General features: G+C 39.8%; 2 protein-coding genes across 9 annotated transcripts in view; one reads left to right on the forward strand and one right to left on the reverse strand.

The window, feature by feature from the left end:
* The window catches only part of LOC5508875, a 36,176-nt gene that overhangs the window by 788 nt on the left and 11,581 nt on the right, over positions 1-23,807 (forward strand). Inside the window, exons 2-8 of one of the 5 annotated variants that reach the window (XM_048726868.1) lie at positions 6,791-6,939; positions 7,065-7,199; positions 7,924-8,013; positions 12,870-12,903; positions 15,787-16,088; positions 16,494-16,632; positions 16,925-17,262. In XM_048726868.1, the coding sequence (XP_048582825.1) occupies positions 15,963-16,088; positions 16,494-16,632; positions 16,925-17,262 (603 nt within the window). In that variant the 5' untranslated portion in view covers positions 6,791-6,939; positions 7,065-7,199; positions 7,924-8,013; positions 12,870-12,903; positions 15,787-15,962. Of the gene's footprint in view, positions 1-6,790; positions 7,200-7,923; positions 8,014-11,578; positions 11,771-12,869; positions 12,904-15,786; positions 16,089-16,493; positions 16,633-16,924; positions 17,263-23,807 lie in introns of those variants that run through there. The other 4 variants (XM_048726867.1, XM_032377674.2, XM_032377672.2 and 1 more) reach the window with 4 other exon arrangements.
* On the reverse strand, positions 209-6,877 carry LOC5508856. 4 transcript variants are annotated; one of them, XM_032377681.2, is made up of 4 exons: positions 6,766-6,877; positions 4,919-4,966; positions 2,730-2,789; positions 209-2,200 (listed from the first exon to the last, which is right to left on the reverse strand). In XM_032377681.2, exons 3-4 carry the CDS (start codon positions 2,760-2,762, stop codon positions 1,649-1,651), a joined length of 585 nt encoding a protein of 194 aa, XP_032233572.1. In that variant the 5' UTR covers positions 2,763-2,789; positions 4,919-4,966; positions 6,766-6,877; the 3' UTR covers positions 209-1,648. The 4 variants fall into 4 exon arrangements, with proteins under 4 accessions (XP_032233572.1, XP_032233570.1, XP_032233574.1 ...); XM_032377679.2 differs by lacking the exon at positions 6,766-6,877 and adding an exon at positions 5,637-6,759; XM_032377683.2 differs by lacking the exon at positions 4,919-4,966 and having other exon boundaries at positions 6,766-6,876.

The raw sequence follows: 23,807 nt of genomic DNA on the forward strand, positions 1-23,807 counted from the left end.
TTCGTTTTTTTTTTATGAATTTTTTTTCTACAAAGGCCACCAGGTCTACTGTGTCTACTTAAACCAGGTACAGTTTAAGTAGACACAGTGGACTATAATTTCAATGTTTGGGGGTACCAATTGTATTGAATGGGCAGATCCAGGATTTCTTGAGGAAAAACCACTGAAAAGGTGATCATGCCGAATTAAAAAATTCCCAGACCTCGACTATATCGCCTCATTTATTTGAACTATGTAAAAATCCCAAAGCACCTTTTTAAGATGTTAATAATATATAAATATTATACATTATTTCAAGACATGATTATCACAAGAAAAATAAATCCATGTTTTATCTATGCTATGAAGTCTGGGGAAGGTCATGGTACTAGTTCCATCATTTTCTGAATATAATAAATAACAAGCAAGACTACAGGCAGAAGTGTAGAAGTGCTTGGTGGTCTTTGTGCACTAGGTTGAAAATAAAGAAATAAGGGAACAACCATTGGATATCTGATGGGTGCAGTAACATAACTCAACTCCAAAATATTGAGCAAGCCAACATTTCAAGAAAATATACATATTATACATGCATTCCTTCTCTAAGGGGCACAGCACATTCCAGAGAAAGCCATAATGTTGGTTACGAAAACAATCGATCATGAGAGGTATTAGTTAACCCCCCCACCAGAAATAAAAATGGTTGGTTCCTGTTCTCCTTTTTTGTTGAACTGTTGATTAACCATGTTTCACAGCCTGCAAAGCATCATTGCTAATTAATGTGTACATTACTCGAGCCTTAACAAGAAATATTTTCAAACTGTCACATTTTTTTTATGTGAATCTTTTCTATTCCATTTTATGCAAAAAGAAAAGCACTAATGTCACTGAAAGAAATTGCATTGCAGGCTATGAAAAATGATAAACTCAATCATTTGCAGTTTGACATTGTAATAGAGGTGTATCTGTATTCTACAAATATTTCAAAATCCTTATCAAACACTCTTCTTGATATCTACAGGAATTTTTTGGAAGAAACTACTGTACTAATGTATATACAATACCAAAACAACCATCCCTCATTCAGTTAAATGAAGCTACTTTTTTATCCTAAAACCTTAGTTTTTAAGAAAAATTAATGTCATGTTCACACCACCATCAAAATGTGTTTCAAGTTATCTTGTTTCAAAATCGTGAATCAATATACTGTTGTTTTGAGATGTGTTTAAAATACTATGCTTTTGACCAGTCAACAGTTTTCCTCAAATGACATCAAACATAATTATTTGGAAATGTGATAGACCAGTGATAGATTGAAAAGAATAATTACTGATATATTTTATGGATAAAAATTTAAATAGGAGAACAATTTTATGGCCTGATTGCTTTACCTGATCTAGGATAATGTTTATGGGGGTAAATGTAAATCTTCATTTAATTAGGGCAGTTTGTTTTCATGTGACAACCGAACATATCCACCAGTCACTGTTGTAGATTTCCATCCCCCATCCACCATCCACCTTCCACCCCCATCCAAGCCTTTTGTTTTCTTGGTTGAGTATGCTTTCCTGAATACGTTTGCATACCACCCATAGCATCATAGAAAAAGGCTAGTCAGGGGTTTTTTCCATTTCCTGCCAGTCTCTCATATTTGGCACATCACCTATTCCTATCCATCCTTTGTGTGATTTGTAGAGTAGCCATTAGTCCTACCAGTTGGAAGTTTACTGCTCTCTTTTAGCTTGTCCTCTAACTGAGCTTGTAGTGTTTTGCTAAAGCTGATGGTCTGTTCTTGCAGTTTGTCAATTTCTTTTTGCAACTGATCATTCTCCTGCATAAGTTGGGCAGTTTGCAAAGTCAGCTCAAGTAAGCCAGCCTGCTTTAAGGCATTAGCTGTCCGACTAAATCGATCCTGTTGGTTATTCTTCTTGTTGTGGTGGCTTCGATGGTGGTGGCCTTTCTTGGAGTGCCCATGACTCCTGTGATGCTTTTTGGGAGCACTGCTGTTATCGCTGTGACAAGCACTAGATGAGTCATGCTCACTGCTTCGTTTAAGGTTTTTTGAATATCCATTAGTGTAATGTCCGTTTTGCTTGGGTTGATGGTCATAGGACTTGTGCCCATGATGAGACTTGCACTGATCAGTATGTCCGTTGGATGACTCACTCAGGCTAGTCAGATGGCCGTTAACAGGAAGTCTGTTGTATACCAGAACAGAACCCTTCAATAGAAATTATATCAGGTTAAACATTATGTTTTTCAAGCCAGAATGTCTTTGTTTGAATCCACACTAGTTACCCAGAGAGAGTGGTGTGTGTGTGTGCGTGCGTGCATGGTGGTGGTGGGGGTGGGGAGGTTGACCAAGCCCAAAAGTTCATACCCCCCAAAATACAGAGGATTGGATTTTAGCTCTGTAACAAGTTTCTACAATCATTTTTCATTCATGATGCAAAAATGGTTAATACACAAACATTCCTGCCTTATTTAAAAGGGATGTATACAACTAATTTCAAATAAGGTTGCACTCCTAGAACCTGTGTATCGTAACCCACAGTGCTTTTAATAAGCTAATAAGTGTAAATAAAATACAAAAACAGGTTTCTATGTTCTTATGAACATTCACATGGCTTTCAGATACAAGGATTCAGCCATTTATGTGCTACCCATGAACCACCACGGCTTATGAAACATGGTTTCTCGATTGCAACCTTTTTCTAAATAGGTATACATAATACTAGATTAAGGCATACATTTTGTGCATCTTGGTAAACCTCTTCAGACATGACAGTGTATCTTTCTTTAGACGTCAACTAGAAGATAAGACACCAGCAAAAAGCATAGTTATTAAATGAAATTTATTAAATTCATTTAGCATTAATGATTTAAGGTATATGCTAATATGAGACAGCATGGGAAAATCATGAACTTTGGAACTGACAGTAGAATACAATCACGAAACCTGTGCAATGATTTAAAACAACAGAAGCTAAGTAATTCCATTTTCCTTTGAAAAGAATGAACTATCACAATGATTCATTGGTAGATATTTGACTGATGTTTTGTTATTATCTCCAAATCTTGTATTTTTTCTTGATTAAGTAATTTAGTAAGTAGTATCTTTTTGTGTATTTATTTGGTTAACTGCAGTGGTTCAGTGCTTCATTTCTAGCATAGACAAATAACAAGACTCTTTGTTCAAAATATTGCCCTGCCAGATTGTTGACTTTTCATTAGACAAATCAATAGCTAATTAGACATCACAAACCCCATCAACTAAACTCAACTCAAAATGCCACCATTAAAATATGCAGTGCAATACAGTAGTGAGCATTTAGCAGTGATATGAATTATTAACAGTTATACCAAATATAGTACATGTACTATGTACTTAGCCGACACAAATAACATTAGAAGGGTACCGCAGACTCTACTATTTAGGTCAGGGCACCTGAAAAAGAAAAGATTTGAGAGAGATTAAACATAGTGATCTGTTCCTGTTGGAAAAGAAGAAGAAGAAAATTTGGTTGATTGGTGAATAAGAAAAACACAGGGCTAGAAATGCGGATATTCCTTTTTACCATTTCTTACTTGGAAATAACAGATCCCAAGAAAATTTGCAACAAAAAGAACTAACACTGTGCATTTGTGCAATTTCTAGCCCTGGTTTATGTCAAACATACCATGTTATCATCAGAGCAAACAAACAAAAAAACGTTGATGATAATACGGAAATAATGGAAAAGACAAATTAACAAACATCATTTGCTCGATCTTTCCCCTGTAAATTTTTGTGCTTTTCTGCATTTTTTTTACATATTTTCATATAGTATTTGCTATAACATCTGAGTAATCTAAGATCTCAAGACATCTTACTGTATATCTGTGAAGAAAGCAGACTTTCAGTTTTTAGTGTGGTTGACATATTCAGTATTTCTTGTGATAATATTTATAGAAATTCCAAATTCAGAAGAGAAAACAAGTACAAATGGTCAGTACATAGTACATGTACTTATTGGACTGAGCGTCTTGTTTATTAATCTTTATTGTGCGATGTGTGCTAATAACCATGGCCACACTTCACAGTTTTAGGGAGTGAGCAAATAAGGATGTGAGAAATGTTTTTATCGAACTGACATGATCCTCACTAGAAAACCAGTGTGGCATAAGTTAAATATGAACTTCAAGGTGTGAATCTCATGTCATTCAATAATGTAGTTCACACCTTTTAATTAGTTGACTCTCTAAAAAATGTTTTGGTGGCCACAGATACATGCATTGCACTCTAACCACTTGTGTCGCAGAACTCTTCAAAAAAGGATCAAGGCATACATCAAACCTAACTCAAACCTAATTCTATTAGGCCTATTCATTAATAAATAGTGCAAGAATGGTAAACTAACCAACAGCCAATTTTAGTGGGTTACCCACTTCTGTGACTCACAGAAAAATGACTGTTATGACAATTTACCTTCATAGTAACAATTAGAAATAAACAGGTCTGACTGATTTAGGTTCAACTTAGGATTTGCATGGCTCAAGCCTTATATGGTTAGGTGTACACATGAAGTCTGGGGAAGCCTTTTAGGGTAGGAGCTTCAACATATCTGTTTAGATGTTGTTTATGGCTGAGTCAATTCCTCAAGATTTTCAAAGACAGTTATGCCAAATACATAAAAATTGTATTTTTTTTGTCTGAAGGTGATACCAGCCCAAAATGAGGCAAGCTACAGTCCCTAAAAAAAAATTAGTTTGTTGGTTTTGTATAAAGTATTGACTATTTCAATGAATATTTGTATGATCATTTTGATCGACCAAATTCCTACAGCCGCAAAGACTCCAATTTAATACCATTTCTTTTGTAAGATGTTGAAGATACTATGTAAAACCTTCCCACTAGTAAACAAGAAAAAAAAGGCTTATATGTAATATCTCAAGCTACCTTTTTAAAGTTTTCCGACAGTTGATTTGATATCTGTTTAACTGGGCCCTAAGAAAGAAAAAATAATATATCATATAAAATCTAAAGAGTTATAGCATCAAGAAAAATACGAAACAGCGTCCATGTCAGTGTAAAACTACAAAAGAGTTCCCTCAATTTCTGCAAATTCGCAATAAATATGTGCCAGTAATTAAAGCATTCATTTATTACTACAAACATAAGAAGGAAAGTTCACAATGTTAGCGCATTCGCATGGCTATTGCTGCTCATTGTTGGAGTTTTTATAAAGGCAATAAAAATATAAGAAAGAACATTAAAGATTCTACAGTCAGCTTTTTATTACAGGCAGCAGAAATCAAAGCAGCAATGAATGCTTGAATTAGTTTTTTAACGACAGTCGGTATTTTATTACAGACAGCAGAAACCAAGCAGAAATTAATGCTTGAATTTATTTTTTAACAAGAGTCTACACGGCGAGAGAAACTATTCAACGTGTTAACGTTTACTTAGTCGGCTAACCCAGTCACGCGATCTAGACCAATAAACTATTATTACAAAATAAGAATTTCGTACATGCAGAGTGCTGAACATTTTGAACTGTAACATCTATTTTGGAGCTTTCTCGGTTTATTAGGGCAAAATATGCTTGACAAATCGATATTAGATAAACGGTATCTCAGAATTGCTAACCGAGTTGTAAACATGATTGTAAACTCACCTTCATAAAATCGCATTTATTTAAAGAATTCCAATATTAAAAATGGCTATCAAATATTTCCTTTACCGTCACCATAGCACAGTCAGAGCTTTTAAGTCTGAATCGAACCCATCGAATTGTAGTCATAACATTAAAGAATATTTTCCCTTACGTAATTGATTGTCACTAGTTCACGTGAACGGTGGACACAGGCCTTGTTCCGCACGTGAATGGATATTTTGAAACGTGAACAACCGAGCGTGATTACGTAACGCCCTCCGTCGCGCTGATGGAAATATTGATTATTATTTCAATTACAAGACTCTACACAACAAAATAGTGTTATTAATGTTCTTGCAGAATCGTGGGTGGAAAAAGAGTTTCAAATTACAAGAGTAGGAAGGACATGAAAAATGAAATTACGAGAGCAGACTAACCCCGCGTGACAACACAAGACTTGCCGATTAAACAACATTCTTTTCATTTCTCTACCAAGGAATTTCAAGATATTGCTATAAAATCGATAATTATCCGATGTTTAACAAACCAAAATTGTGTACGGCTACTTACGACTTAGCTGCGCCATGGATAAAATGATTAAATTACCTAGGATCTAGAATGTACACTTCTAAAATGAATTACTTAAACGAGGCTAAAATGTATGATTTTCTATTAAGAACAAACCTCGCGAATAATAAAAAGAAAGGCACGAATAGTCAAGAAAGGCTTTTGTGGATCGTTTTATACTGTTGCAATTGGTGTTTAGGTTGAGTTTTGTATCGAACTTTCCGCTCACGTGCAAGGGTTATTCAATGCACGAGACCTATTCTATCGCCTGTTAATGCATTCGAATGAAAAAGAAATATAAGAAGTAATAAGTAGTAACAGTGTCTTGAGCAGAAGTAAGGACGACTGAACTAAAACTAGACAACTCAAATGAGTTAAAAGTTGTAATTTTAGTGCTTCAGTTGAGTTTAGTGGTACACTTTTTGCTCACGTGAAGGAACATATCAATGCACTAGACCTACTTCGTTTCTTGTCGAGGCTTTAGCACAAAACGTAAATTGAGAATAGCACTTTCTTTGGCATTGGTGAATTAGATTAACCCATGACTATACAACTTCAGTATTTCAAGCGTATTAGGACTTACGTGTGCTGCTTTTGGTCCGTTTCAGTCTCTTTGTTTGATATCCGCGTTCGACTGCCTTGGCGGTTTGAGGTGTGATGTTGAATATCTTTTCCTCACGTGAATGAAGACTTTGGCACACGAGCACCCATCATGCACTGCCAGCGATGCACCACAGCAAGACCGTGAAGCCGTGCGGTATGTCACTCGCCCTGACCAGTCCCCCGCGGCCACCGTGGGAAAATTTTGTTTTAAAATATTCCGTATTTGAAGCAAAATATTTTCTACTTTCAAATAAAAGACAAAAAGTACGGCATTTTCAGTCCCTGATGCTTCTTCATCCGACTCCAGTGTTATAAACGTGTTTGAACTGGATGGCACAACCAATTCATTCCAAATACAGCGGATTCATGACCTCGTTACTTGACAGGCGATTTTCGCTCGAGATTTCGTGTAAGGTGAGCTTTATATTAGTGGCATAGGAACAATGAGTGGGTGTGTTGCGAAGTCTCGTGCGTCAGTGTTGATAACATCAAGGCGTAGCCTTCGCTTCCGCTTCGCCCTTAGGTCGTGCACGGGGCTCGCATTTTGTTTTGCGATGAGACCCGTGGCACAACTGTGCAACAACAACAAAATTAAAAAATGTATAAAATATATAAAGAAATGTAAAGAAGAAACTTTAAAATAATTTCTACTGTATTATATTGTATCAGCAGGCAGAAATAACGCATGAATTGGTATTATGTGCAGCAAAAAATATATATTCACAATAGCCCCATACAAACCCCATCCCTAATACTTCTGTGCAATCTTTTTTTTTTATCCCCACAATCCCTATAACCCGAACGAAAAATCAATCACCCCCGCATCCCAAAAAATCTATAAACCATTTCTATTTAGAATACATGAAGGCGCTTTATGGTATATATATATATATATATATATATATATATATATATATATATATATATATATATATATATATATATATATATATATATATATAATATATATAGGGAAAAAACACGCGAACTACCGTTTCATCTCTACAAGCCTGTTTCGTGGTTGCCCACTCATCAGGAGATTATACCCCGCTCTACACCTATGTATTGAGCACTATTATATGAACGCCTGCACTCACGCATTATCTATATATATGTATATTTTTTTGGTTTCGAGCAGCTTGGGGTTTGAGCCTTTCCTGGTGACGCTTCGCCCCAAGCCCAAGAAGTTGACTTTGGTTTCCTCAGGAGAACCCATCGCTAAACGCATGTAAGCCATTTTCTGTAGAATATCGTTAAGACCTGAAAATGTCTACTAGCTGTTATCTAGGGGTGGTGGGGGTAGGCGGATTGAAGGGTTGGATTCTGGTCAACCTTTTTCTCTTTACGGGGGAGGTTGGGAGGAGGGGAGGTCAGGTACTGTTAGATAGTTCTAGTATATCCGCCCTTTCAGCTAAAGTATACCTTACTGATCTTGCAAATGTGATAAGAGTCTAAATAATCAAAGCATTCCCTTTGCGATGTCCAAGGTTGCAAAAAAGTGATTAATTTTCCACGCAAACAAGAGGATACGTCGTTCCTTTAAATTTAGGAAGACAATTATACACATAAAGGAAGTTATAATGTAACTTTACAGTGTTCAAAAGCCATCAGGTCCAAACGCCTGCGGTTAAGGGCGCAATTTGTTTGCTTTTGGGTATAGAAAGGATACAGAATTTCAAGTAACCCAACCTGATTTGTGGAAATAAAAATGTGACGATTTAAAATAATGAAATAAAAATGGATTTGATTTGGTAAAGCGGCGATAGAATCCTTGTATACATTCTTACGTAATAATAAGTCTAGAGTGTTCAGAAATAACGAGCATTTTTTTCTATAACAGTCTACAGAATGTGACGTCAGAAGAATAAACATTTCCTAATGAGATTTGTGCCGCTCGCTAACCAAAAAATAGTATCTATATTCGAGTGATATGACGGAATTTGGAATCATTTCTTATTTTGCCGAAATTGGTATTTTTAGTTATTCTTTGCCGAAAAAAAATAGATTTGCTTTTTCTTGTAGTAAAGTTATTTTTGTATTTGTTCGTAAAACCAACTTATGGAGACAAAACGTCAAACACACATCAAAACGGCAGAATTTTTTATCAGAGTTTATTGAGCGTGGTATCGTTTATTTAGGCCACATAAAAATGGTCCTGGCGCCATCCCTGTCAATAATTTGTGCAACATACAACTTTTCTTTTACTTCTTATTTTAAGTCTTCTCGGTAAAAATTTCCGCTCCTCGATGACAAGGAATGGCAAAAGATGGACCATGCAATCGCGCCATACATCGAAAGTTGTGATCGGGGAACCTTTTCACTGCGTTTAAAAGTGTCTCGATAGTTCCATTGACTGGAGGAATCATTTTTTCTTTCGCGAAAAGCCAAGAGACCATGTGAAAAGCTTAATTAAGAAGAGAAAAGAGCGAGAAGACGCTGCTTCCTCTCCTCTGCCCCCCCCCCCCCCCCCCCCCCCCCCCCCCGCAGCCTTATTCAGCCTGGCGACTTCGCCGCCCTGGGGGTTCCCAAGAATGTTTTTATTATCATGTTTTGAATATGTCCAACTGTGATTAATGGATAGGAAACAATTTCCCATCAAATCGAGGTGGAGCGCGGAAGTTCTAGTTGTTTTTGTTTTTATGCAATTTCGAGTTTTGAGTAAACTATTGTGAAACGTTGGCTTATCAACTTCTTGTAGGATTTTTCTTCGGAGTTTATGTAAAATGCACACTTATTTCAAAGAATCCGTTAATTCGTGATGAATTCACTAGTCTACTTTTCGTGAACCTAGGTTTCCAATTATCTGGTTCCCATGAAGAACTTCGGGTTTTAGGAGGTGTGGAAGCCCCCTCGTAAGGCGTAACAGAATTGGCAGGATTACCTCATTGTTCTATTGTATTTTCGTTTTATGTTGGCCCTGATTCACGTGAGTCACGTGTTTCAAGCTGAAAGCCCCTTTGTTAAGAGATAATTCCCACTTGCACTGTCCCACTTGGTGTTATTTGTAAATATAAGGACAAGAAGCCAAAACATCTCGTGCGCCGTCACGTTTTTCATTTGTATTTCATCCTGACCGCGACGCGTCTGCTCTCATCGGACAAAGCCTGCTTGCTGGCTCTTAATACGGTTTATTCAGAAATGTTTGTTTTCGGGGTTTCGGGATTCCTGTGGCGCGAAAAAGGACCACAGGAATCACGAAACCCCGAAAACAAACATTTCCGAATAAACCGAATAAATAGCCGGCAAGCAGGTTACATCGGACGTTTACTCGTACCAAGGCACTAATAGTAACCAGTTATTTTACGCACAAAAAGGATACCGATCTTGATTAAATTCGCACTGTTCAAAACTCGGCATATTAAATCGTACATATATTGAGTAATGACAGAATATCACTTAATCTATTAATGAAAGTTTTTGTAAGTTTATTAGCGCACTTGTCTCTGCAGCGTCGTTAACTTGATGAGTACCTGAGTACAGCTTCTCTGATCCATAAACTTGATAAATACAGCTTCTCTGGTAAATCAAAACCCTTGCAATCAAGAATCGAATTTCCGCCTCTAGGGCGCCTTCGAATTTTACTATATAGATGGCCATACTAGATCATAAATGCTTTTTTTTAGAGTAAATTAATATTTGTCTAAAAAAGATTCCTTACAAAGCGTAAATTCGTGTAAAAAATCTCTTTAAAGGCTATGTCAAGACGCAGTAATTATTTTTAGAGCTCTGGGGCCGGTTCCTGGGAAACAGGTTAGCGCTAACCCAGGAATAAATATGGCTATCTTGACATTTGATTGGATAAAAAGGGCATTTATCCCTGGGTTAGCGTTAACCTGCTTTCTAGGAACCCGGCCCTGCTCTCTAGATATTTTTGTCGAGCTTGCAGCCGCAGAGTCCCCTACGCAGCCGTCCTTAGAGTTAGTCTGCGGGGAGGGATTGGCACTGGGCCGGCTTCTCAGCAGCTAAAAATAGAATCCAAGATGGCCGACAAAAGAAAATATTCATTTTCTTTTTGTGAGCTAATTATGGCAGACTTTTTGTATATATTTTAATCACATGAAAATTAAACGTTTTTCAAAGAGAAAATTACTGCGCAATATTTTCTCGTGCCAATACACTGTACTATTACTTAACTTTTTTAGCGAAAACTTTTAACTCTCGTGTCCTTCCTCCCTAAACTAGAAATTCTTGCAGCACGTTTTGTTTCCTTCTACTTTTTATCGTTTTATCGTTCTCTTAACCATCTTTTGAATCTTCCATAGACAACTTTTTTGTCGACTCTGACGAACAAAAGCAATTCGTAAAAAAAGATCGTAAGTGCTACTGTGCCACAGGTATCCTATGACACTCCCCCAAATCGACGCTCAAAAAATCGCAACCCTCCCCCAAACATAGCAGCTCTCCCCCCCCCCCCCCACCCCCATAAATAATTACCCTTCTCCTAGATTGTCGCCTGAATAATTATCTAAACGTTTTTATCCATCTTTTCATTCATTCATTTTTTTTTTTTCGTTTGTTTGTTTATTTATTGCTATTTTCCTAATTCAAAAAAAGCAATGAGCCCTAACCCAGAAACTGAAACTGCGAAACTGATTCTTGTAAACAAATCTAGAATGATAGATAGACCCCCAAGCCTAATTAGATCATTCCGTTTAGAGACCCCGCTGTGAATAACTGTGAATAAACTGAGTAAACGATATCGTTTCTCTCAGCACAAAGAATCTTTTTTTCAAGGGCAATTTTGTCCTCTGATCTTTTTATGGGGTTTTGCTTGCACTATTGTTTTCGCCACAAAATTATCGGCCTTTCTAAGCGCTCAGCATGATAATTATTAAGGGTGGCCGTTGCCATTTCCATGTTGCGCGAATACGCGAAGAAGCAGGTGCGGATATTGTCAGTATGCTCTAACTGCCGATGCATGGCTGGTTAAAATGGCTCTCTCGCCTCTCTTCGTTGTGTTTTGCATTTTCCTCCTATCTTATAAGGTAATGTTGAAAACTGTTCCTGTCTTTATTAGTACTTATGTCTTTTACAGTAAGGAGTAACGTTAAAAAAATAGTTGCATTCATTTGCTTGACTGGATAATCTTTTTAGAAAAACAGCAAAGTGTTATGAGAGAAAAAAAAAACATAGGGCCTTGTAGGTATATATTTCTTTTCCAAGTTCTATGACCCGAAACACATCAACTAAAAAATGTGGAAAATTGGACTCATAAACACCGTAGTCCTCCAAAGCATTCAATATTTTGGGGCGTAATAAGGGATCTTGTAAAGCTTATCCTGCACACGGGCGCTATTGTGTGGGCCAAGTAAGTTTGTTGTGGACGCAAAGGGGAAATCCGAGTGAGTTTGTTGTGGACGCAAAGGAGAAATCCGAGTGAGTTTGTTGTGGACGCTTAGGAGAAACCCTTTCGCGATAACGATAGCGAGCGGATTTCGAGAACTCCTCCAACTGTAACCGCGCGCCACAGTGCTCATGAACACCCGAAAGGCCAAAACTCCGAAACAGCACAAAGAGAGCCTGTTCGCAGGCTATGTAAGCTTTAACAAATCCTAGAAACATTCGTGGGTGTGTGGTCAAGGGCAACCCGAAAAAAAAAAAAAACGATTGGAAAAATGTTTTTTTTTTGTTTTTGTTTTTTTTGTGGGGGGGGGGGGGGGGGGGTAAATATAGTCGAAATATAAGATTAAAAGTTGCGAAAATTATATTCCAAAAAGTTGATTCGAAAAAAAATTGTTTGGGATAGGAGTGGGTGGGTTCATCCAGTTTTTTCTTGACTTGCTTTCTTTCTTTATTGTTTTAATTTATCCCTTACAGATGATAACACCGTTTGACAGTTAATTAGAGGCACCCTATGATTCAAATTTACACCACAGGAAGCCGTGATAGTATAGAATAGAATGCGATTAGTTATGGTAACTTTACAGCGGGGAAACACAAATTTTTTTATGACGCCAAATCACCATACGTGAGTAGATTAATTGGGTTTCGCACTCATTATTTTTTTCACCGAATTTAACTTCTTGTATCGGATACTCTCTTTCTCTTTTGACTTCCGTGTGATGAAGTCTTTTGCCTTTTCAGGTTCAATTGTCGCAGAGCGCACGTGCCGAAAAAGGTAGAGTACCGTAATTACGCTAATAAGCGTACCCCCCGAATAACCACTTCGCCTAGAGGAAAAATATGAATAATTGCCTACCCCGAATAATCACTTCGCCTTAGACGAAAAATATGAATAAGAGCGTACCCCGAATAACCACTTCGCCTAAGACGAAAAATATGAGTAACCCCGAATAACCACTTCGCCTAAGAGGAAAAATATAAATAAGCGCCTACCCCGAATAACCACTTCGCCTAAGAGGAAAAATTTGAATTAGCGCCTTTCCCGAATAACCACGTCGCCTAAGACGAAAAATATAAATAAGCGCCTTCCCCGAATAACCACTTCGCCTAAGACGAAAAATATAAATAAGCGCCTCACCGAATAACCACTTCGCATAAGACGGAAAATATAAATAAGCGCCTTCCCCGAATAACCACTAATTTGCCTAAAAGGAAAAATTTAAATAAGCGCCTCGCCTAAACGTATGCTCCATCGACTTCGATGACTAGGGAAAGAGTACGTTAACCCTTGGTGATGTCCCTTGCTGAAATCGTTCCATATGGAACAATATGACGTGCGCTGTCTTAGGAATCTTTTTGTTATTATTTTTAAGAAAATTCGATACAGTTTCCCGAATGCCCAACCATCCTGTCAATCACAACTCGTATCTTCTGCTACAGGGGTCGGATCATCAAACTATTTGGCCATGCCATGTACCTAGGGATGAACTTTATAAAAATGTAACATGTGCGAACCCGTTTAATTCACTATTCGCGATGTGCTGTTCGCTACAGGGAAATTTTTAACAAATAAGCTATAGGATATTGTACATCAAACCTTGGTCGACACTTAGAGGAAGTTTTATTAAAATCTATAAGAGGAATTCTGAGAAATTGTGGAATTTTTATTGTAAGTCACTCTGTTATTTACCTACTTTGAAATCCGCACCTGAAAAAAATCAATAGGCGGGCAAGGATTTTTTTACCATTGTTATTTAGCTACCTCTTATTTCTAATAGCCTATCAAAAATGAAAGCAATCGGTTTTGTTGATCGTAAGTTTTAGCGGCCATTCCTGGGATTATTTAATACTTTCAAAATGAAGAAATTGAAATTTTTTGATTTTTTAGCCGCCATGTAAAATTTCGCCGATTAATTTTTTCGTCGTTTTCGTATAATCAAAATTAAGATATTGAGAAACATCCGGGTTAACTTTGAGCTTCATTGAAGGGTTGAAAGTAAACAATTAGATTTTTTGAAAATGGGCATTTCAAGCGCCGACTTTGCGCTGGCTCTTTGTTTAACAAATTGCTTCGTCTCATGTATTGTTGATTTCATGACTTGTTGTTTTCACATTCTTCACCGCTAATCTTCCACGGGTGGCTGCTTCTGAACTTCTGAATGGACATTTATCGCATCTTTTTCTTCTTTACGTGAATAGTTAAAGATATTCCCGTTTAAAATATGCTGTGAGTGATACTAGAGGAAAAAAAGGAAGGCAGGTTGCGCTAGCTGCGTAAGGAAGGGACGTCTCTGTACAAGATTTGCACGGGAAGAATGCGAAAAGTACAACGAAATGAAACGAACAATATCCAAAGCGAAGCTTCAAAACAAGCGCAAAGTCGGCGCTTGAAATGCCCATTTTCAAAAAATCTAATTGCTTACTTACAACCCTTCAACGGAGCTCAAAGTTAACCCGAATGTTTCTCAATATATTAATTTTATTCTACAAAAACGACGAAAAAATTAATCGGCGAAATTTTATTTGGCGGCCAAAAAAGCAAAAAAGTTCAATTTCTTCATTTTGAAAGTATCATATAGTCCCCAGAATGGCCCCTAAAACTTACGATCAACAAAACCGATTGCTTTCATTTTTGGTATGTTATTAGAAATAAGAGGTAGCTGAATAACAATGGTAAAAAAATCCTTGCCCGCGTATGGATTTTTTCAGGTGCGAATTTCAGAGTAGGTAAATAACAGAGTGGCTGAAAATAAAAATTCGCCAATTTCTCGGAATTCCTCTTATAGATTTTAATAAAACTTCCTCTAAGTGTCGATCAAGGTCTGATGTACAATATCCTATAGCTTATTTGTTAAAAAATTCACTGTAGCAAACAGCACTTCGCGAATAGTGAATTCAACGGGTTCACCGTTCCGTTGCCATAGAAACAGCAATGTAAACACATGTTACATTTTTATAAAGTTCATCCCTAGGTACATGGCATGGCCAAATAGTTTGATGATCCGATCCCTGTAGCAGAAGACACGAGTTGTGATTGACAGGATGGTTGGGCATTCGGGAAACTGTATCGAATCAGAAACAGAAAATTCTTTACAATGGCCAATGAGAAATAACCAATCAGACTACAGATTTTTATACAGGGATTTGATTGGCTAGCTATATATATTGACAGTAGTACCCGCCACAACATGATATCGTGCTTCGACGATCTAGTACCCGGTTTAGTCAATCGTTACAAGCGATATCGATACACCATTTTTTTATCGATTTATCAGTGAAATCGTTAAAAATCGTTAGAGAAAATAAGAGAGCGAAATTCGATAATATCGATTTTTTCTGGATTTATCGAGTTTTAACGGAAGTTTAGAAAAGCGTTTTTATTTACGAGAGAAGGGCCAAAAAGGCAAACTAATAAATGACGGGGGAGACTTGAAAACAGAGAACAGCATTCGCCTGCATGCAGGCGTTTACCCTGTGTCTATATCCCGATAAAACAGCCTCGATCGAATGAATTCAAATAAAAATAAAAAAATCAATCAGATATCATCGATTTTTTAACGAGTGAGATAAAACGTACCGTAAATGATCTAATAAACGCTTTTTGATAGTACCGCAGGTGGAGAAATAAAAAGTGCTATTTAGTTTTCACTGTTTCCAGAATGTAATGATCCTTTTGGGCTGGCATCAGAACTGCCCGACTCCAAGTTCAACTCGAGCTCTGAGCTATCTACCAGGACCAGGCCTCATCACGGCAGGCTGCACAACGCGCATGCGTGGTGTGCTGTGGTGAATGACGCTGACCAGTATCTGGAGATTGCCCTAGGACTCGTGCGCATGATCAAGTCCATCGCAGTTCAAGGAAACCCTACCGCTGACCAGTTTGTGACATCATTCGCCTTGGAGTCATCTGTTGTGGCGGAATCTTGGGTTCCGTATGTGGAGACGGGGGCGCGTCGAATTGTGAGTATTCAGAGGGAAGGGGGAGACGATGCGAAAACATTAAGACAATATTGGTGATTTCCTTACATTTTTAAGATATTGGGTTGGGGTGCGATTTGAGATCTACATCTACTATTAGACCTTAGAAACAATTTGCCTGATTTTTGGAAGGTATGTCCCGGTTGTTTTATGGATCCAATCGTGTGACCTCGTACATTGTGTATCGACTTTGGACGCTTTTTACGTTTATCGATATATCTTTATAACTTATTTAATGCTAATACGGAAGCAGGAAGGGATAACGTATATTCTGTAGGTGATGGTTTATATGTGTACAAATCATCTATCCAGTTTCAGGGTAATAGCGATGGTGGTCGCATTATGAAGGGACATCGTGGTTGATATGTGTATAAATTTTCTATCCAGTTCCAGGGTAATAGCGATGGTGGTCGCATTATGAAGCACTCCCTTCTCCACGTGGTCACCGCCTCCCGTATGCGCGTTAGGCCTATCACGTGGTACGGTCACGTGTGCCTACGCGTTGAGTTGTATGGCTGTGACGCAGGTAAGATAAAACAACAGAGGCCCTAACGATGCCCTATGCACGGATACCAAAACCTTTTTACCTGATAAAAGATTTTTTTGTGATCGAAAAAAGAAAGCGCTTTATTCTCGGGCATGGCGATGTGCATATCTGTTTTTTTTTTTTTAATTTCTAGTTTTTAAAGTGGAAAGCTAGTACCACTGTAGCGCGTGTTGCACTGTCAAGGTGACCACGATAGCGCGCGTTGCACTGTCAAGGTGACCACGGTTGCGCGCGTAGCACTATTTTACGGTATTTTCTTGTATTTTTGTAGATCCTCTTGTCCCCCTGGGAATGAACAGCGGAGAGATCCCTTCCTGGGCCATAACTGCCTCATCTTCGTGGTATCCTTCGGGTTATACTGGTCCAGAACTCCACCCGGCAAACTACGGGAGGTTATACTCTTCTATTGCTAATACCGACACGTGCTGGGCCAGCAGTGAGGTAGACACGGCTCCCTTTTTTCAAGTGAATCTTGGTCGACTGCGTTATGTAACGGCCATTGCGACGCAAAGACGCTATGGGGTGAGTCAGCGCGTCACTGCCTACAATGTCAAGTATGGGGATTGTGTCACTTGGAAGACGATTGAAGAAGACAGCGGACAAGCCAAGGTATGCAATAGGGGACTTGATTTAAAAGATCACGTGACTGTTTGGGGGGCAAACTAACGCGCGCCCAGGCTTTTAGCAGTTGGGCTGGCGGGCGCAGCCATTTCAGTGTTATATTGAGGTTTGAATTTGCCACTGAAAAAGTCACGTGATCTCTTAGCGCAAGTCCCCTATTCATAGATCCGACGCGCGCACGAATATCCAATCAGAAAGCAGCAAATAGAAGCCAGCGAAGTGCAACCCAAATGTCCCACAAAAGTCCCACAAATTGTACACATGTCGGATGAGGTCAGTGAGTCCTGCCCGGAGTTTTTACTCGTGCCCAGGCCTTTGGCCGGCACGAGTCTTAAAATGCTGTTTGTTTTTTCGTTTTCGGCGTCGAGCTAGCAGGCAAACGTAGACAGGCGTTCCTCGCGCAGTGGAGAGGGAATTGGTCACAATGAATTGGGCTACCTGTGTTTAGTCCAGCGGTATCGCGCGCCGATACATCGACTACGCAGGAGAAATGCGTCCGGGAGTTGTTGCGTCATTGGAGTTGGACCGTTCTCTGGTTGTTTCAGGCGTTTTTACTGCCCATGTTTATCGCCGAAGGTTATATAAAGCTCAAGAATACCCCTTCCATTCGTAAGGGAGCTCTCCTAGGAGCTAAAAACGAACAGACCAGCATTAACCTGGTCGCTACCCCTTCCATTCGTGAGGGAGCTGTCCTAGCAGCAAGAAACGAAGAGACCAACAAAGTTAAAATGGTCGCCACCCCTTCCAATCGTGCCTGAGGGAGCTGTCCCAGCAGCGGCTGTTCGAGTAGCAGCCAATAACGAAGAGACCAACAAAGTTAAAATGGTCGCCACCCCTTCCATTCGTGAGGGAGCTGTCCTAGCAGCAAGAAACGAGGAGACCAAGTGAGAAGAATACATTATTGATACCAATAAAGAGCTGTAGATCTCGACGTGCCAAGTTTTTCAGCATGTACTACAATAAACATCGAAACACATATTTCTGTCGTGTTAAACGAGACCGTGAACCAAGCAGACTACCTGTGAAACAGCTTACCCATGCTTACTTTAAGAAAAGAGCTATAAGAAGGGTTGTAAGGAAACACATAAAAAAATGTACCGAAGTCATCAAGGATACATAATATTCGTGCATATAATCTTGGTAACAAACTACATATTGATGAAGATGATAAGTGCCTTTGTAGATGGAAGTACACACACAGGAGTAAAATAAAGAACAGGGTAGAAAGAAAAAAAAAACATGTAATGTTGTAATTGAGTTGCCCAAAACCTTTTATAATGGATCCACTAAATCTGTGTATAAAGGTCTTAACCACAAGATTAATTATTGCAATTACTGCCTGTGTATGGATATAGAAAAGAACCCTGGCCCTACCATTCCCATTAATCCCAGTAAAACAATCAATGCACCTTACAGTCAAGGCACTGTGTCTGTATTTGGTCAAAACGCTGGTCAACATTGTGTTGCAATGACTTTATGTGCTCTTATTTACAAAGACACAAAGCCAATAACTTGTTCAACAGACCTGGTTCAAATAATGAATACTAGAAATGAATTGTAATCTTTATTGTCAAGGTTATGGAACCAGTCATTTTTATTGTTAACAGAATTGCCTACCATACTTAGGGTAAAGGACATTAATTATGAGCTTAATTACAGTGAAAGTTATACAGGGTCTCTAAATGGTAATTCTGATATTCAAGGATTTATGATCTCAATGTCCCTTGATAACGCAATCCAATCTTTAATAGATCAGAGATAACAATTCTTTCCTATTGACAATAGCATCTGAGACAGTCTGTATTTATTACAATGTTGATAATGTATTTAAAATCTTTGATTCCCATGCTAAAAATTTGCACGGCTTAATTTATATTGAAGGTACATGTGTATTGCTTGAAGTAGAAACAATAAATGATTTGAAGCAATACTTTCAAGTTCTTCATAAAAACAGCACTGTTCAATTTGAACTCAGAGGTGTACATATTGACAAGTCGGGGGAGATTAATTCAGATAATAACAATGATCAAGTATGTAGAACTACTGCTAATTATAAAGAATGTACAACAACTGAGAGCAATGCTCCTATAGATATTATCAATAAAAGATTGTGCTTAGTAATTGCAGTTTATTGCATGTCTTGACTCAGGGTTCAGGTTCAAGACTGACCTGGGATACCACCTTAGTAAAATTATTTTGTTTTATCGGCAAACGTCAAGATTTATAGTAAAAATATAAACGACAGTCTCATTCCTATATGTAATTGAAGTAGCCTAGGTATAATATCAAACACAAGTTTAATGGTAGGACTTACACTGCTCTTGTAAGTGGTTTGTTTGCTTTTTTGTTTTTCGTTTCTTCGTAGTAAATCTTACGTGTTTTTCTACAATTGAGTCCCAACTCTACACTAGAAGCGGCCAAGCAAAGAAAACAGGGCTAGCACTTTCTACGCTGACTGGAAAATGCTTATTTGCTTGTCCAGATTCGTAGAAAAATATCTCAAACCAATCTTTTTCGGCGTCGATTGCCGACTTTTTGTGGGACATTTGTGGGACCACATGGCTGTTATTGTATCGTCTCTTTCCTGATTGGCTATTCGTGCGCGTCTGATTGACATGTCGTATCTATGAATTGTTTCAAATGCGATGTATCTGAAATTTATTTCAACTTATCTCAAATTATAAGATGATTGGAGACTAGACCCTGCTTGCAGGGTTGACTGGGATACCTAAGATCTGCAATTTGTTTGGGCCCTGTGTTATGACCTTTATTAATAATAATAATAATAATAATAATAATTATTACAAAGATGCTACCTCCCACCACCTTTGATATAATAAAAATATATGTACAATGTTGTTTTTTTATTGTAAATGCCATATCACCACACTGATTGGGGCAAGAAAGGTAAGAAGCATCATCTCTTGAAGTGGGGGTGGACTTGAGGTGTGCTCCATTTAAGTAGATGGGGCTAGTTGTCCTAACTTGTGCAGTGTAAAAAGCTTACAAATACTTTCCCCGCAGCAGAGATAGCACCAAAATAAAATTCAGGAAAAATGAGAATGTGTTTTAAAATTGTTAAATATTTCTTTAACATTTTTTTGGTTCACTGCCCTCAATGTGCTATCACTTAGGGGTAAATTTATTTTAACACCAAAGTGAGCCATATTGTATTAACAATATGATTTAGATTTAATTTATTATTTTGAAGTCAATGAAGGGGCTATAGAATATCCAGACTTTAAATTATAGCATATCGTATCATTAACAGCACTAGAAAGACCTCACAATGCTCTAGATTTCATTGAAAATGTTCAAAAAAACTAAAATGACATTCAATGAGGGATAAAGTTATTTTAGGAAGAAAACAAAAAATAAGTACCAAAATACCAAAAAAATAAGTAAGCACTACAATACCAAAATAATTTTCATAGTTTTAAATATCTCTCACTACACATGGTTAATGGCATGTTTACCTCTAAAAAAGTTACCAAACCAAAGCAGCAGGCTTAAGCTTTTCTAGTTGAGTTACCTATATACAATACTTTTTTAGGAATATTGATGAAAACTGCTCAATATTCTGTTGGAATTTGTCTCGGATTACACATATGCTCTACTTGAAATCTTCATGGTGAAAAAATCATGACATTCAATGAGAGGGATCAAGATATTTTATAGTAAGAAAACAAAATTTGTCTTATGGGTAGCCAGACAAGTGTCGCAATGTAAGGTAGTCACTTCTTTGGGATTCATTCATAGCGATTTGTAGGGGCTCTTCCTAAATGTATCAACACATGAAAAAAGGTGTGGCTCATATTTTTTATGTACTCCCATGTATTCCCATGTACTCCCATGTATTCCCCTGTGATCCCATGTATTCCCCTGTGCTCCCATGTACTCCCCTTTGCTCCCATGTACTGCCCTATGCCCCCATATACTCCCATGTGCTCTCCTGTGCTCCCATGTACTCCCATGTATTCCCCTGTGCCCCCATGTACTCCCCTGTGCTCCCATGTACTCCCATGTATTCCCCTGTACTCCCCTGTACTCCCATGTATTCCCCTGTGCTCCCATGTATTCCCCTGTGCTCCCATGTATTCCCCTGTGCTCCCATGTATTCCCCTGTGCTCCCATGTACTCCCCTGTACCCCCATGTATTCCCCTGTGCTTCCATGTACTCCCCTGTGCTCCCATGTATTCCCCTGTGCTCCCATGTATTCCCCTGTGCTCCCATGTACTCCCCAGTACTCCCATGTATTCCCCTGTGCCCCCATGTATTCCCCTCTGATCCCATGTACTCCCCTGTGCTCCCATGTACTCCCCTTTGCTCCCCTGTGCTCCCATGTATTCCCCTGTGCTCCCATGTACTCCCATGTATTCCCCTGTGCTCCCATGTACTTCCATGTATTCCCCTGTGCTCCCATGTATTCCCCTGTGCTCCCATGTACTCCCATGTATTCCCCTGTGCCCCATGTATTCCCCTGTACTCCCATGTATTCCCCTGTGCTCCCCTGTACTCCCATGTACTCCCCTGTGCCCCCATGTATTCCCCTGTACTCCCCTGTACTCCCCTGTGCTCCCATGTATTCCCCTGTGCCCCCATGTATTCCCCTGTGATCCCATGTACTCCCCTGTGCTCCCATGTACTCCCCTTTGCTCCCCTGTGCTCCCCTGTGCTCCCATGTACTCCCATGTATTCCCCTGTGCTCCCATGTACTCCCATGTATTCCCCTGTGCCCCCATGTATTCCCCTGTACTCCCATGTATTCCCCTGTGCCCCCTTGTATTCCCCTGTACTCCCATGTACTCCCCTGTGCTCCCATGTACTCCCATGTGCTCCCATGTATTCCCCTGTACTCCCATGTACTCCCCTGTACTCCCATGTATTTCCCTGTGCCCCCATGTATTCCCCTGTGATCCCATGTACTCCCCTGTGCTCCCATGTACTCCCCTTTGCTCCCCTGTGCTCTCATGTACTCCCATGTATTCCCCTGTGCTCCCATGTACTCCCATGTATTCCCCTGTGCCCCCATGTATTCCCCTGTACTCCCCTGTACTCCCATGTATTCCCCTGTGCCCCCATGTATTCCCCTGTGATCCCATGTACTCCCCTGTGCTCCCATGTACTCCCCTTTGCTCCCCTGTGCTCCCATGTGCTCCCATGTACTCCCATGTATTCCCCTGTGCTCCCATGTATTCCCCTGTGCTCCCATGTATTCCCCTGTGCTCCCATGTATTCCCCTGTGCTCCCATGAACTCCCCTTTGCTCCCATGTATTCCCCTGTACTCCCCTGTACTCCCATGTATTCCCCTGTGCTCCCATGTATTCCCCTGTGCTCCCATGTATTCCCCTGTGCTCCCATGTATTCCCCTGTGCTCCCATGTATTCCCCTGTGCTCCCATGTATTCCCCTGTACTCCCATGTATTCCCCTGTGCTCCCATGTATTCCCCTGTGCTCCCATGTACTCCCCTGTACCCCCATGTATTCCCCTGTGCTCCAATGTATTCCTCTGTGCTCCCATGTATTCCCCTGTGCTCCCATGTATTCCCCTGTACTCCCATGTATTCCCCTGTACTCCCCTGTGCTCCCCCGTATTCCCCTGTGCTCCCATGTACTCCCCTGTGCTCCCATGTACTCCCCTGTACCCCCATGTATTCCCCTGTGCTCCCATGTATTCCCCTGTATTCCTATGTACTCCCCTGTGCTCCCATGTATTCCCCTGTGCTCCCATGTACTCCCCTGTGCTCCCATGTACTCCCCTGTGCTCCCATGTACTCCCCTGTGCTCCCATGTATTCCCCTGTACTCCCATGTATTCCCCTTTACTCCCCTGTACTCCCATGTATTCCCCTTTACTCCCCTGTACTCCCATGTATTCCCCTGTACTCCCATGTACTCCCCTGTGCTCCCATGTATTCCCCTGAACTCCCATGTATTCCGCTGTACTCCCCTGTACTCCCATGTACTCCCCTGTGCTCCCATGTACTCCCCTGTACTCCCCTGTGCTCCCATGTATTCCCCTGTGCTCCCATGTATTCCCCTGTGCTCCCATGTATTCCCCTGTGCTCCCATGTGTTCCCCTGTGCTCCCATGTGTTCCCCTGTGCTCCCATGTATTCCCCTGTGCTCCCATGTATTCCCCTGTGCTCCCATGTATTCCCCTGTGCTCCCATGTATTCCCCTGTGCTCCCATGTATTCCCCTGTGATCCCATGTATTCCCCTGTGCTCCCATGCGCTCCTCTGTACTCCCATGTACTCCCATGTACTCCCATGTGCTCCCATGTACTCCCATGTGCTCCCATGTTCTCCCTTGTGCTCCCATGTATTCCCCTGTACTCCCATGTATTCCCCTGTACTCCCATGTACTCCCATGTACTCCCATGTATTCCCCTGTACTCCCATGTACTCCCCTGTACTCCCATGTACTCCCATGTACTCCCCTGTACTCCCATGTACTCCCATGTATTCCCCTGTGCTCCCATGTACCCCCATGTATTCCCATGTACTCCCATGTATTCCCATGTGCTCCCAT

The sequence above is a fragment of the Nematostella vectensis genome, chromosome 4, assembly GCF_932526225.1.
Source record: "Nematostella vectensis chromosome 4, jaNemVect1.1, whole genome shotgun sequence".
Classification (NCBI taxonomy): Eukaryota; Metazoa; Cnidaria; class Anthozoa; order Actiniaria; family Edwardsiidae; genus Nematostella; species Nematostella vectensis.

Excerpts from the sequence above, each read along its gene's own strand:
- LOC5508856 (XM_032377679.2), bottom strand. Across the intron at positions 2,790-4,918 it reads TGTCGGAAAACTTTAAAAAG|TTGACGTCTAAAGAAAGATA; the intron begins GTAGCTTGAGAT and ends CTTATCTTCTAG. Across the intron at positions 2,201-2,729 it reads TTTACCAAGATGCACAAAAT|GGTTCTGTTCTGGTATACAA; the intron begins GTATGCCTTAAT and ends TTTCTATTGAAG.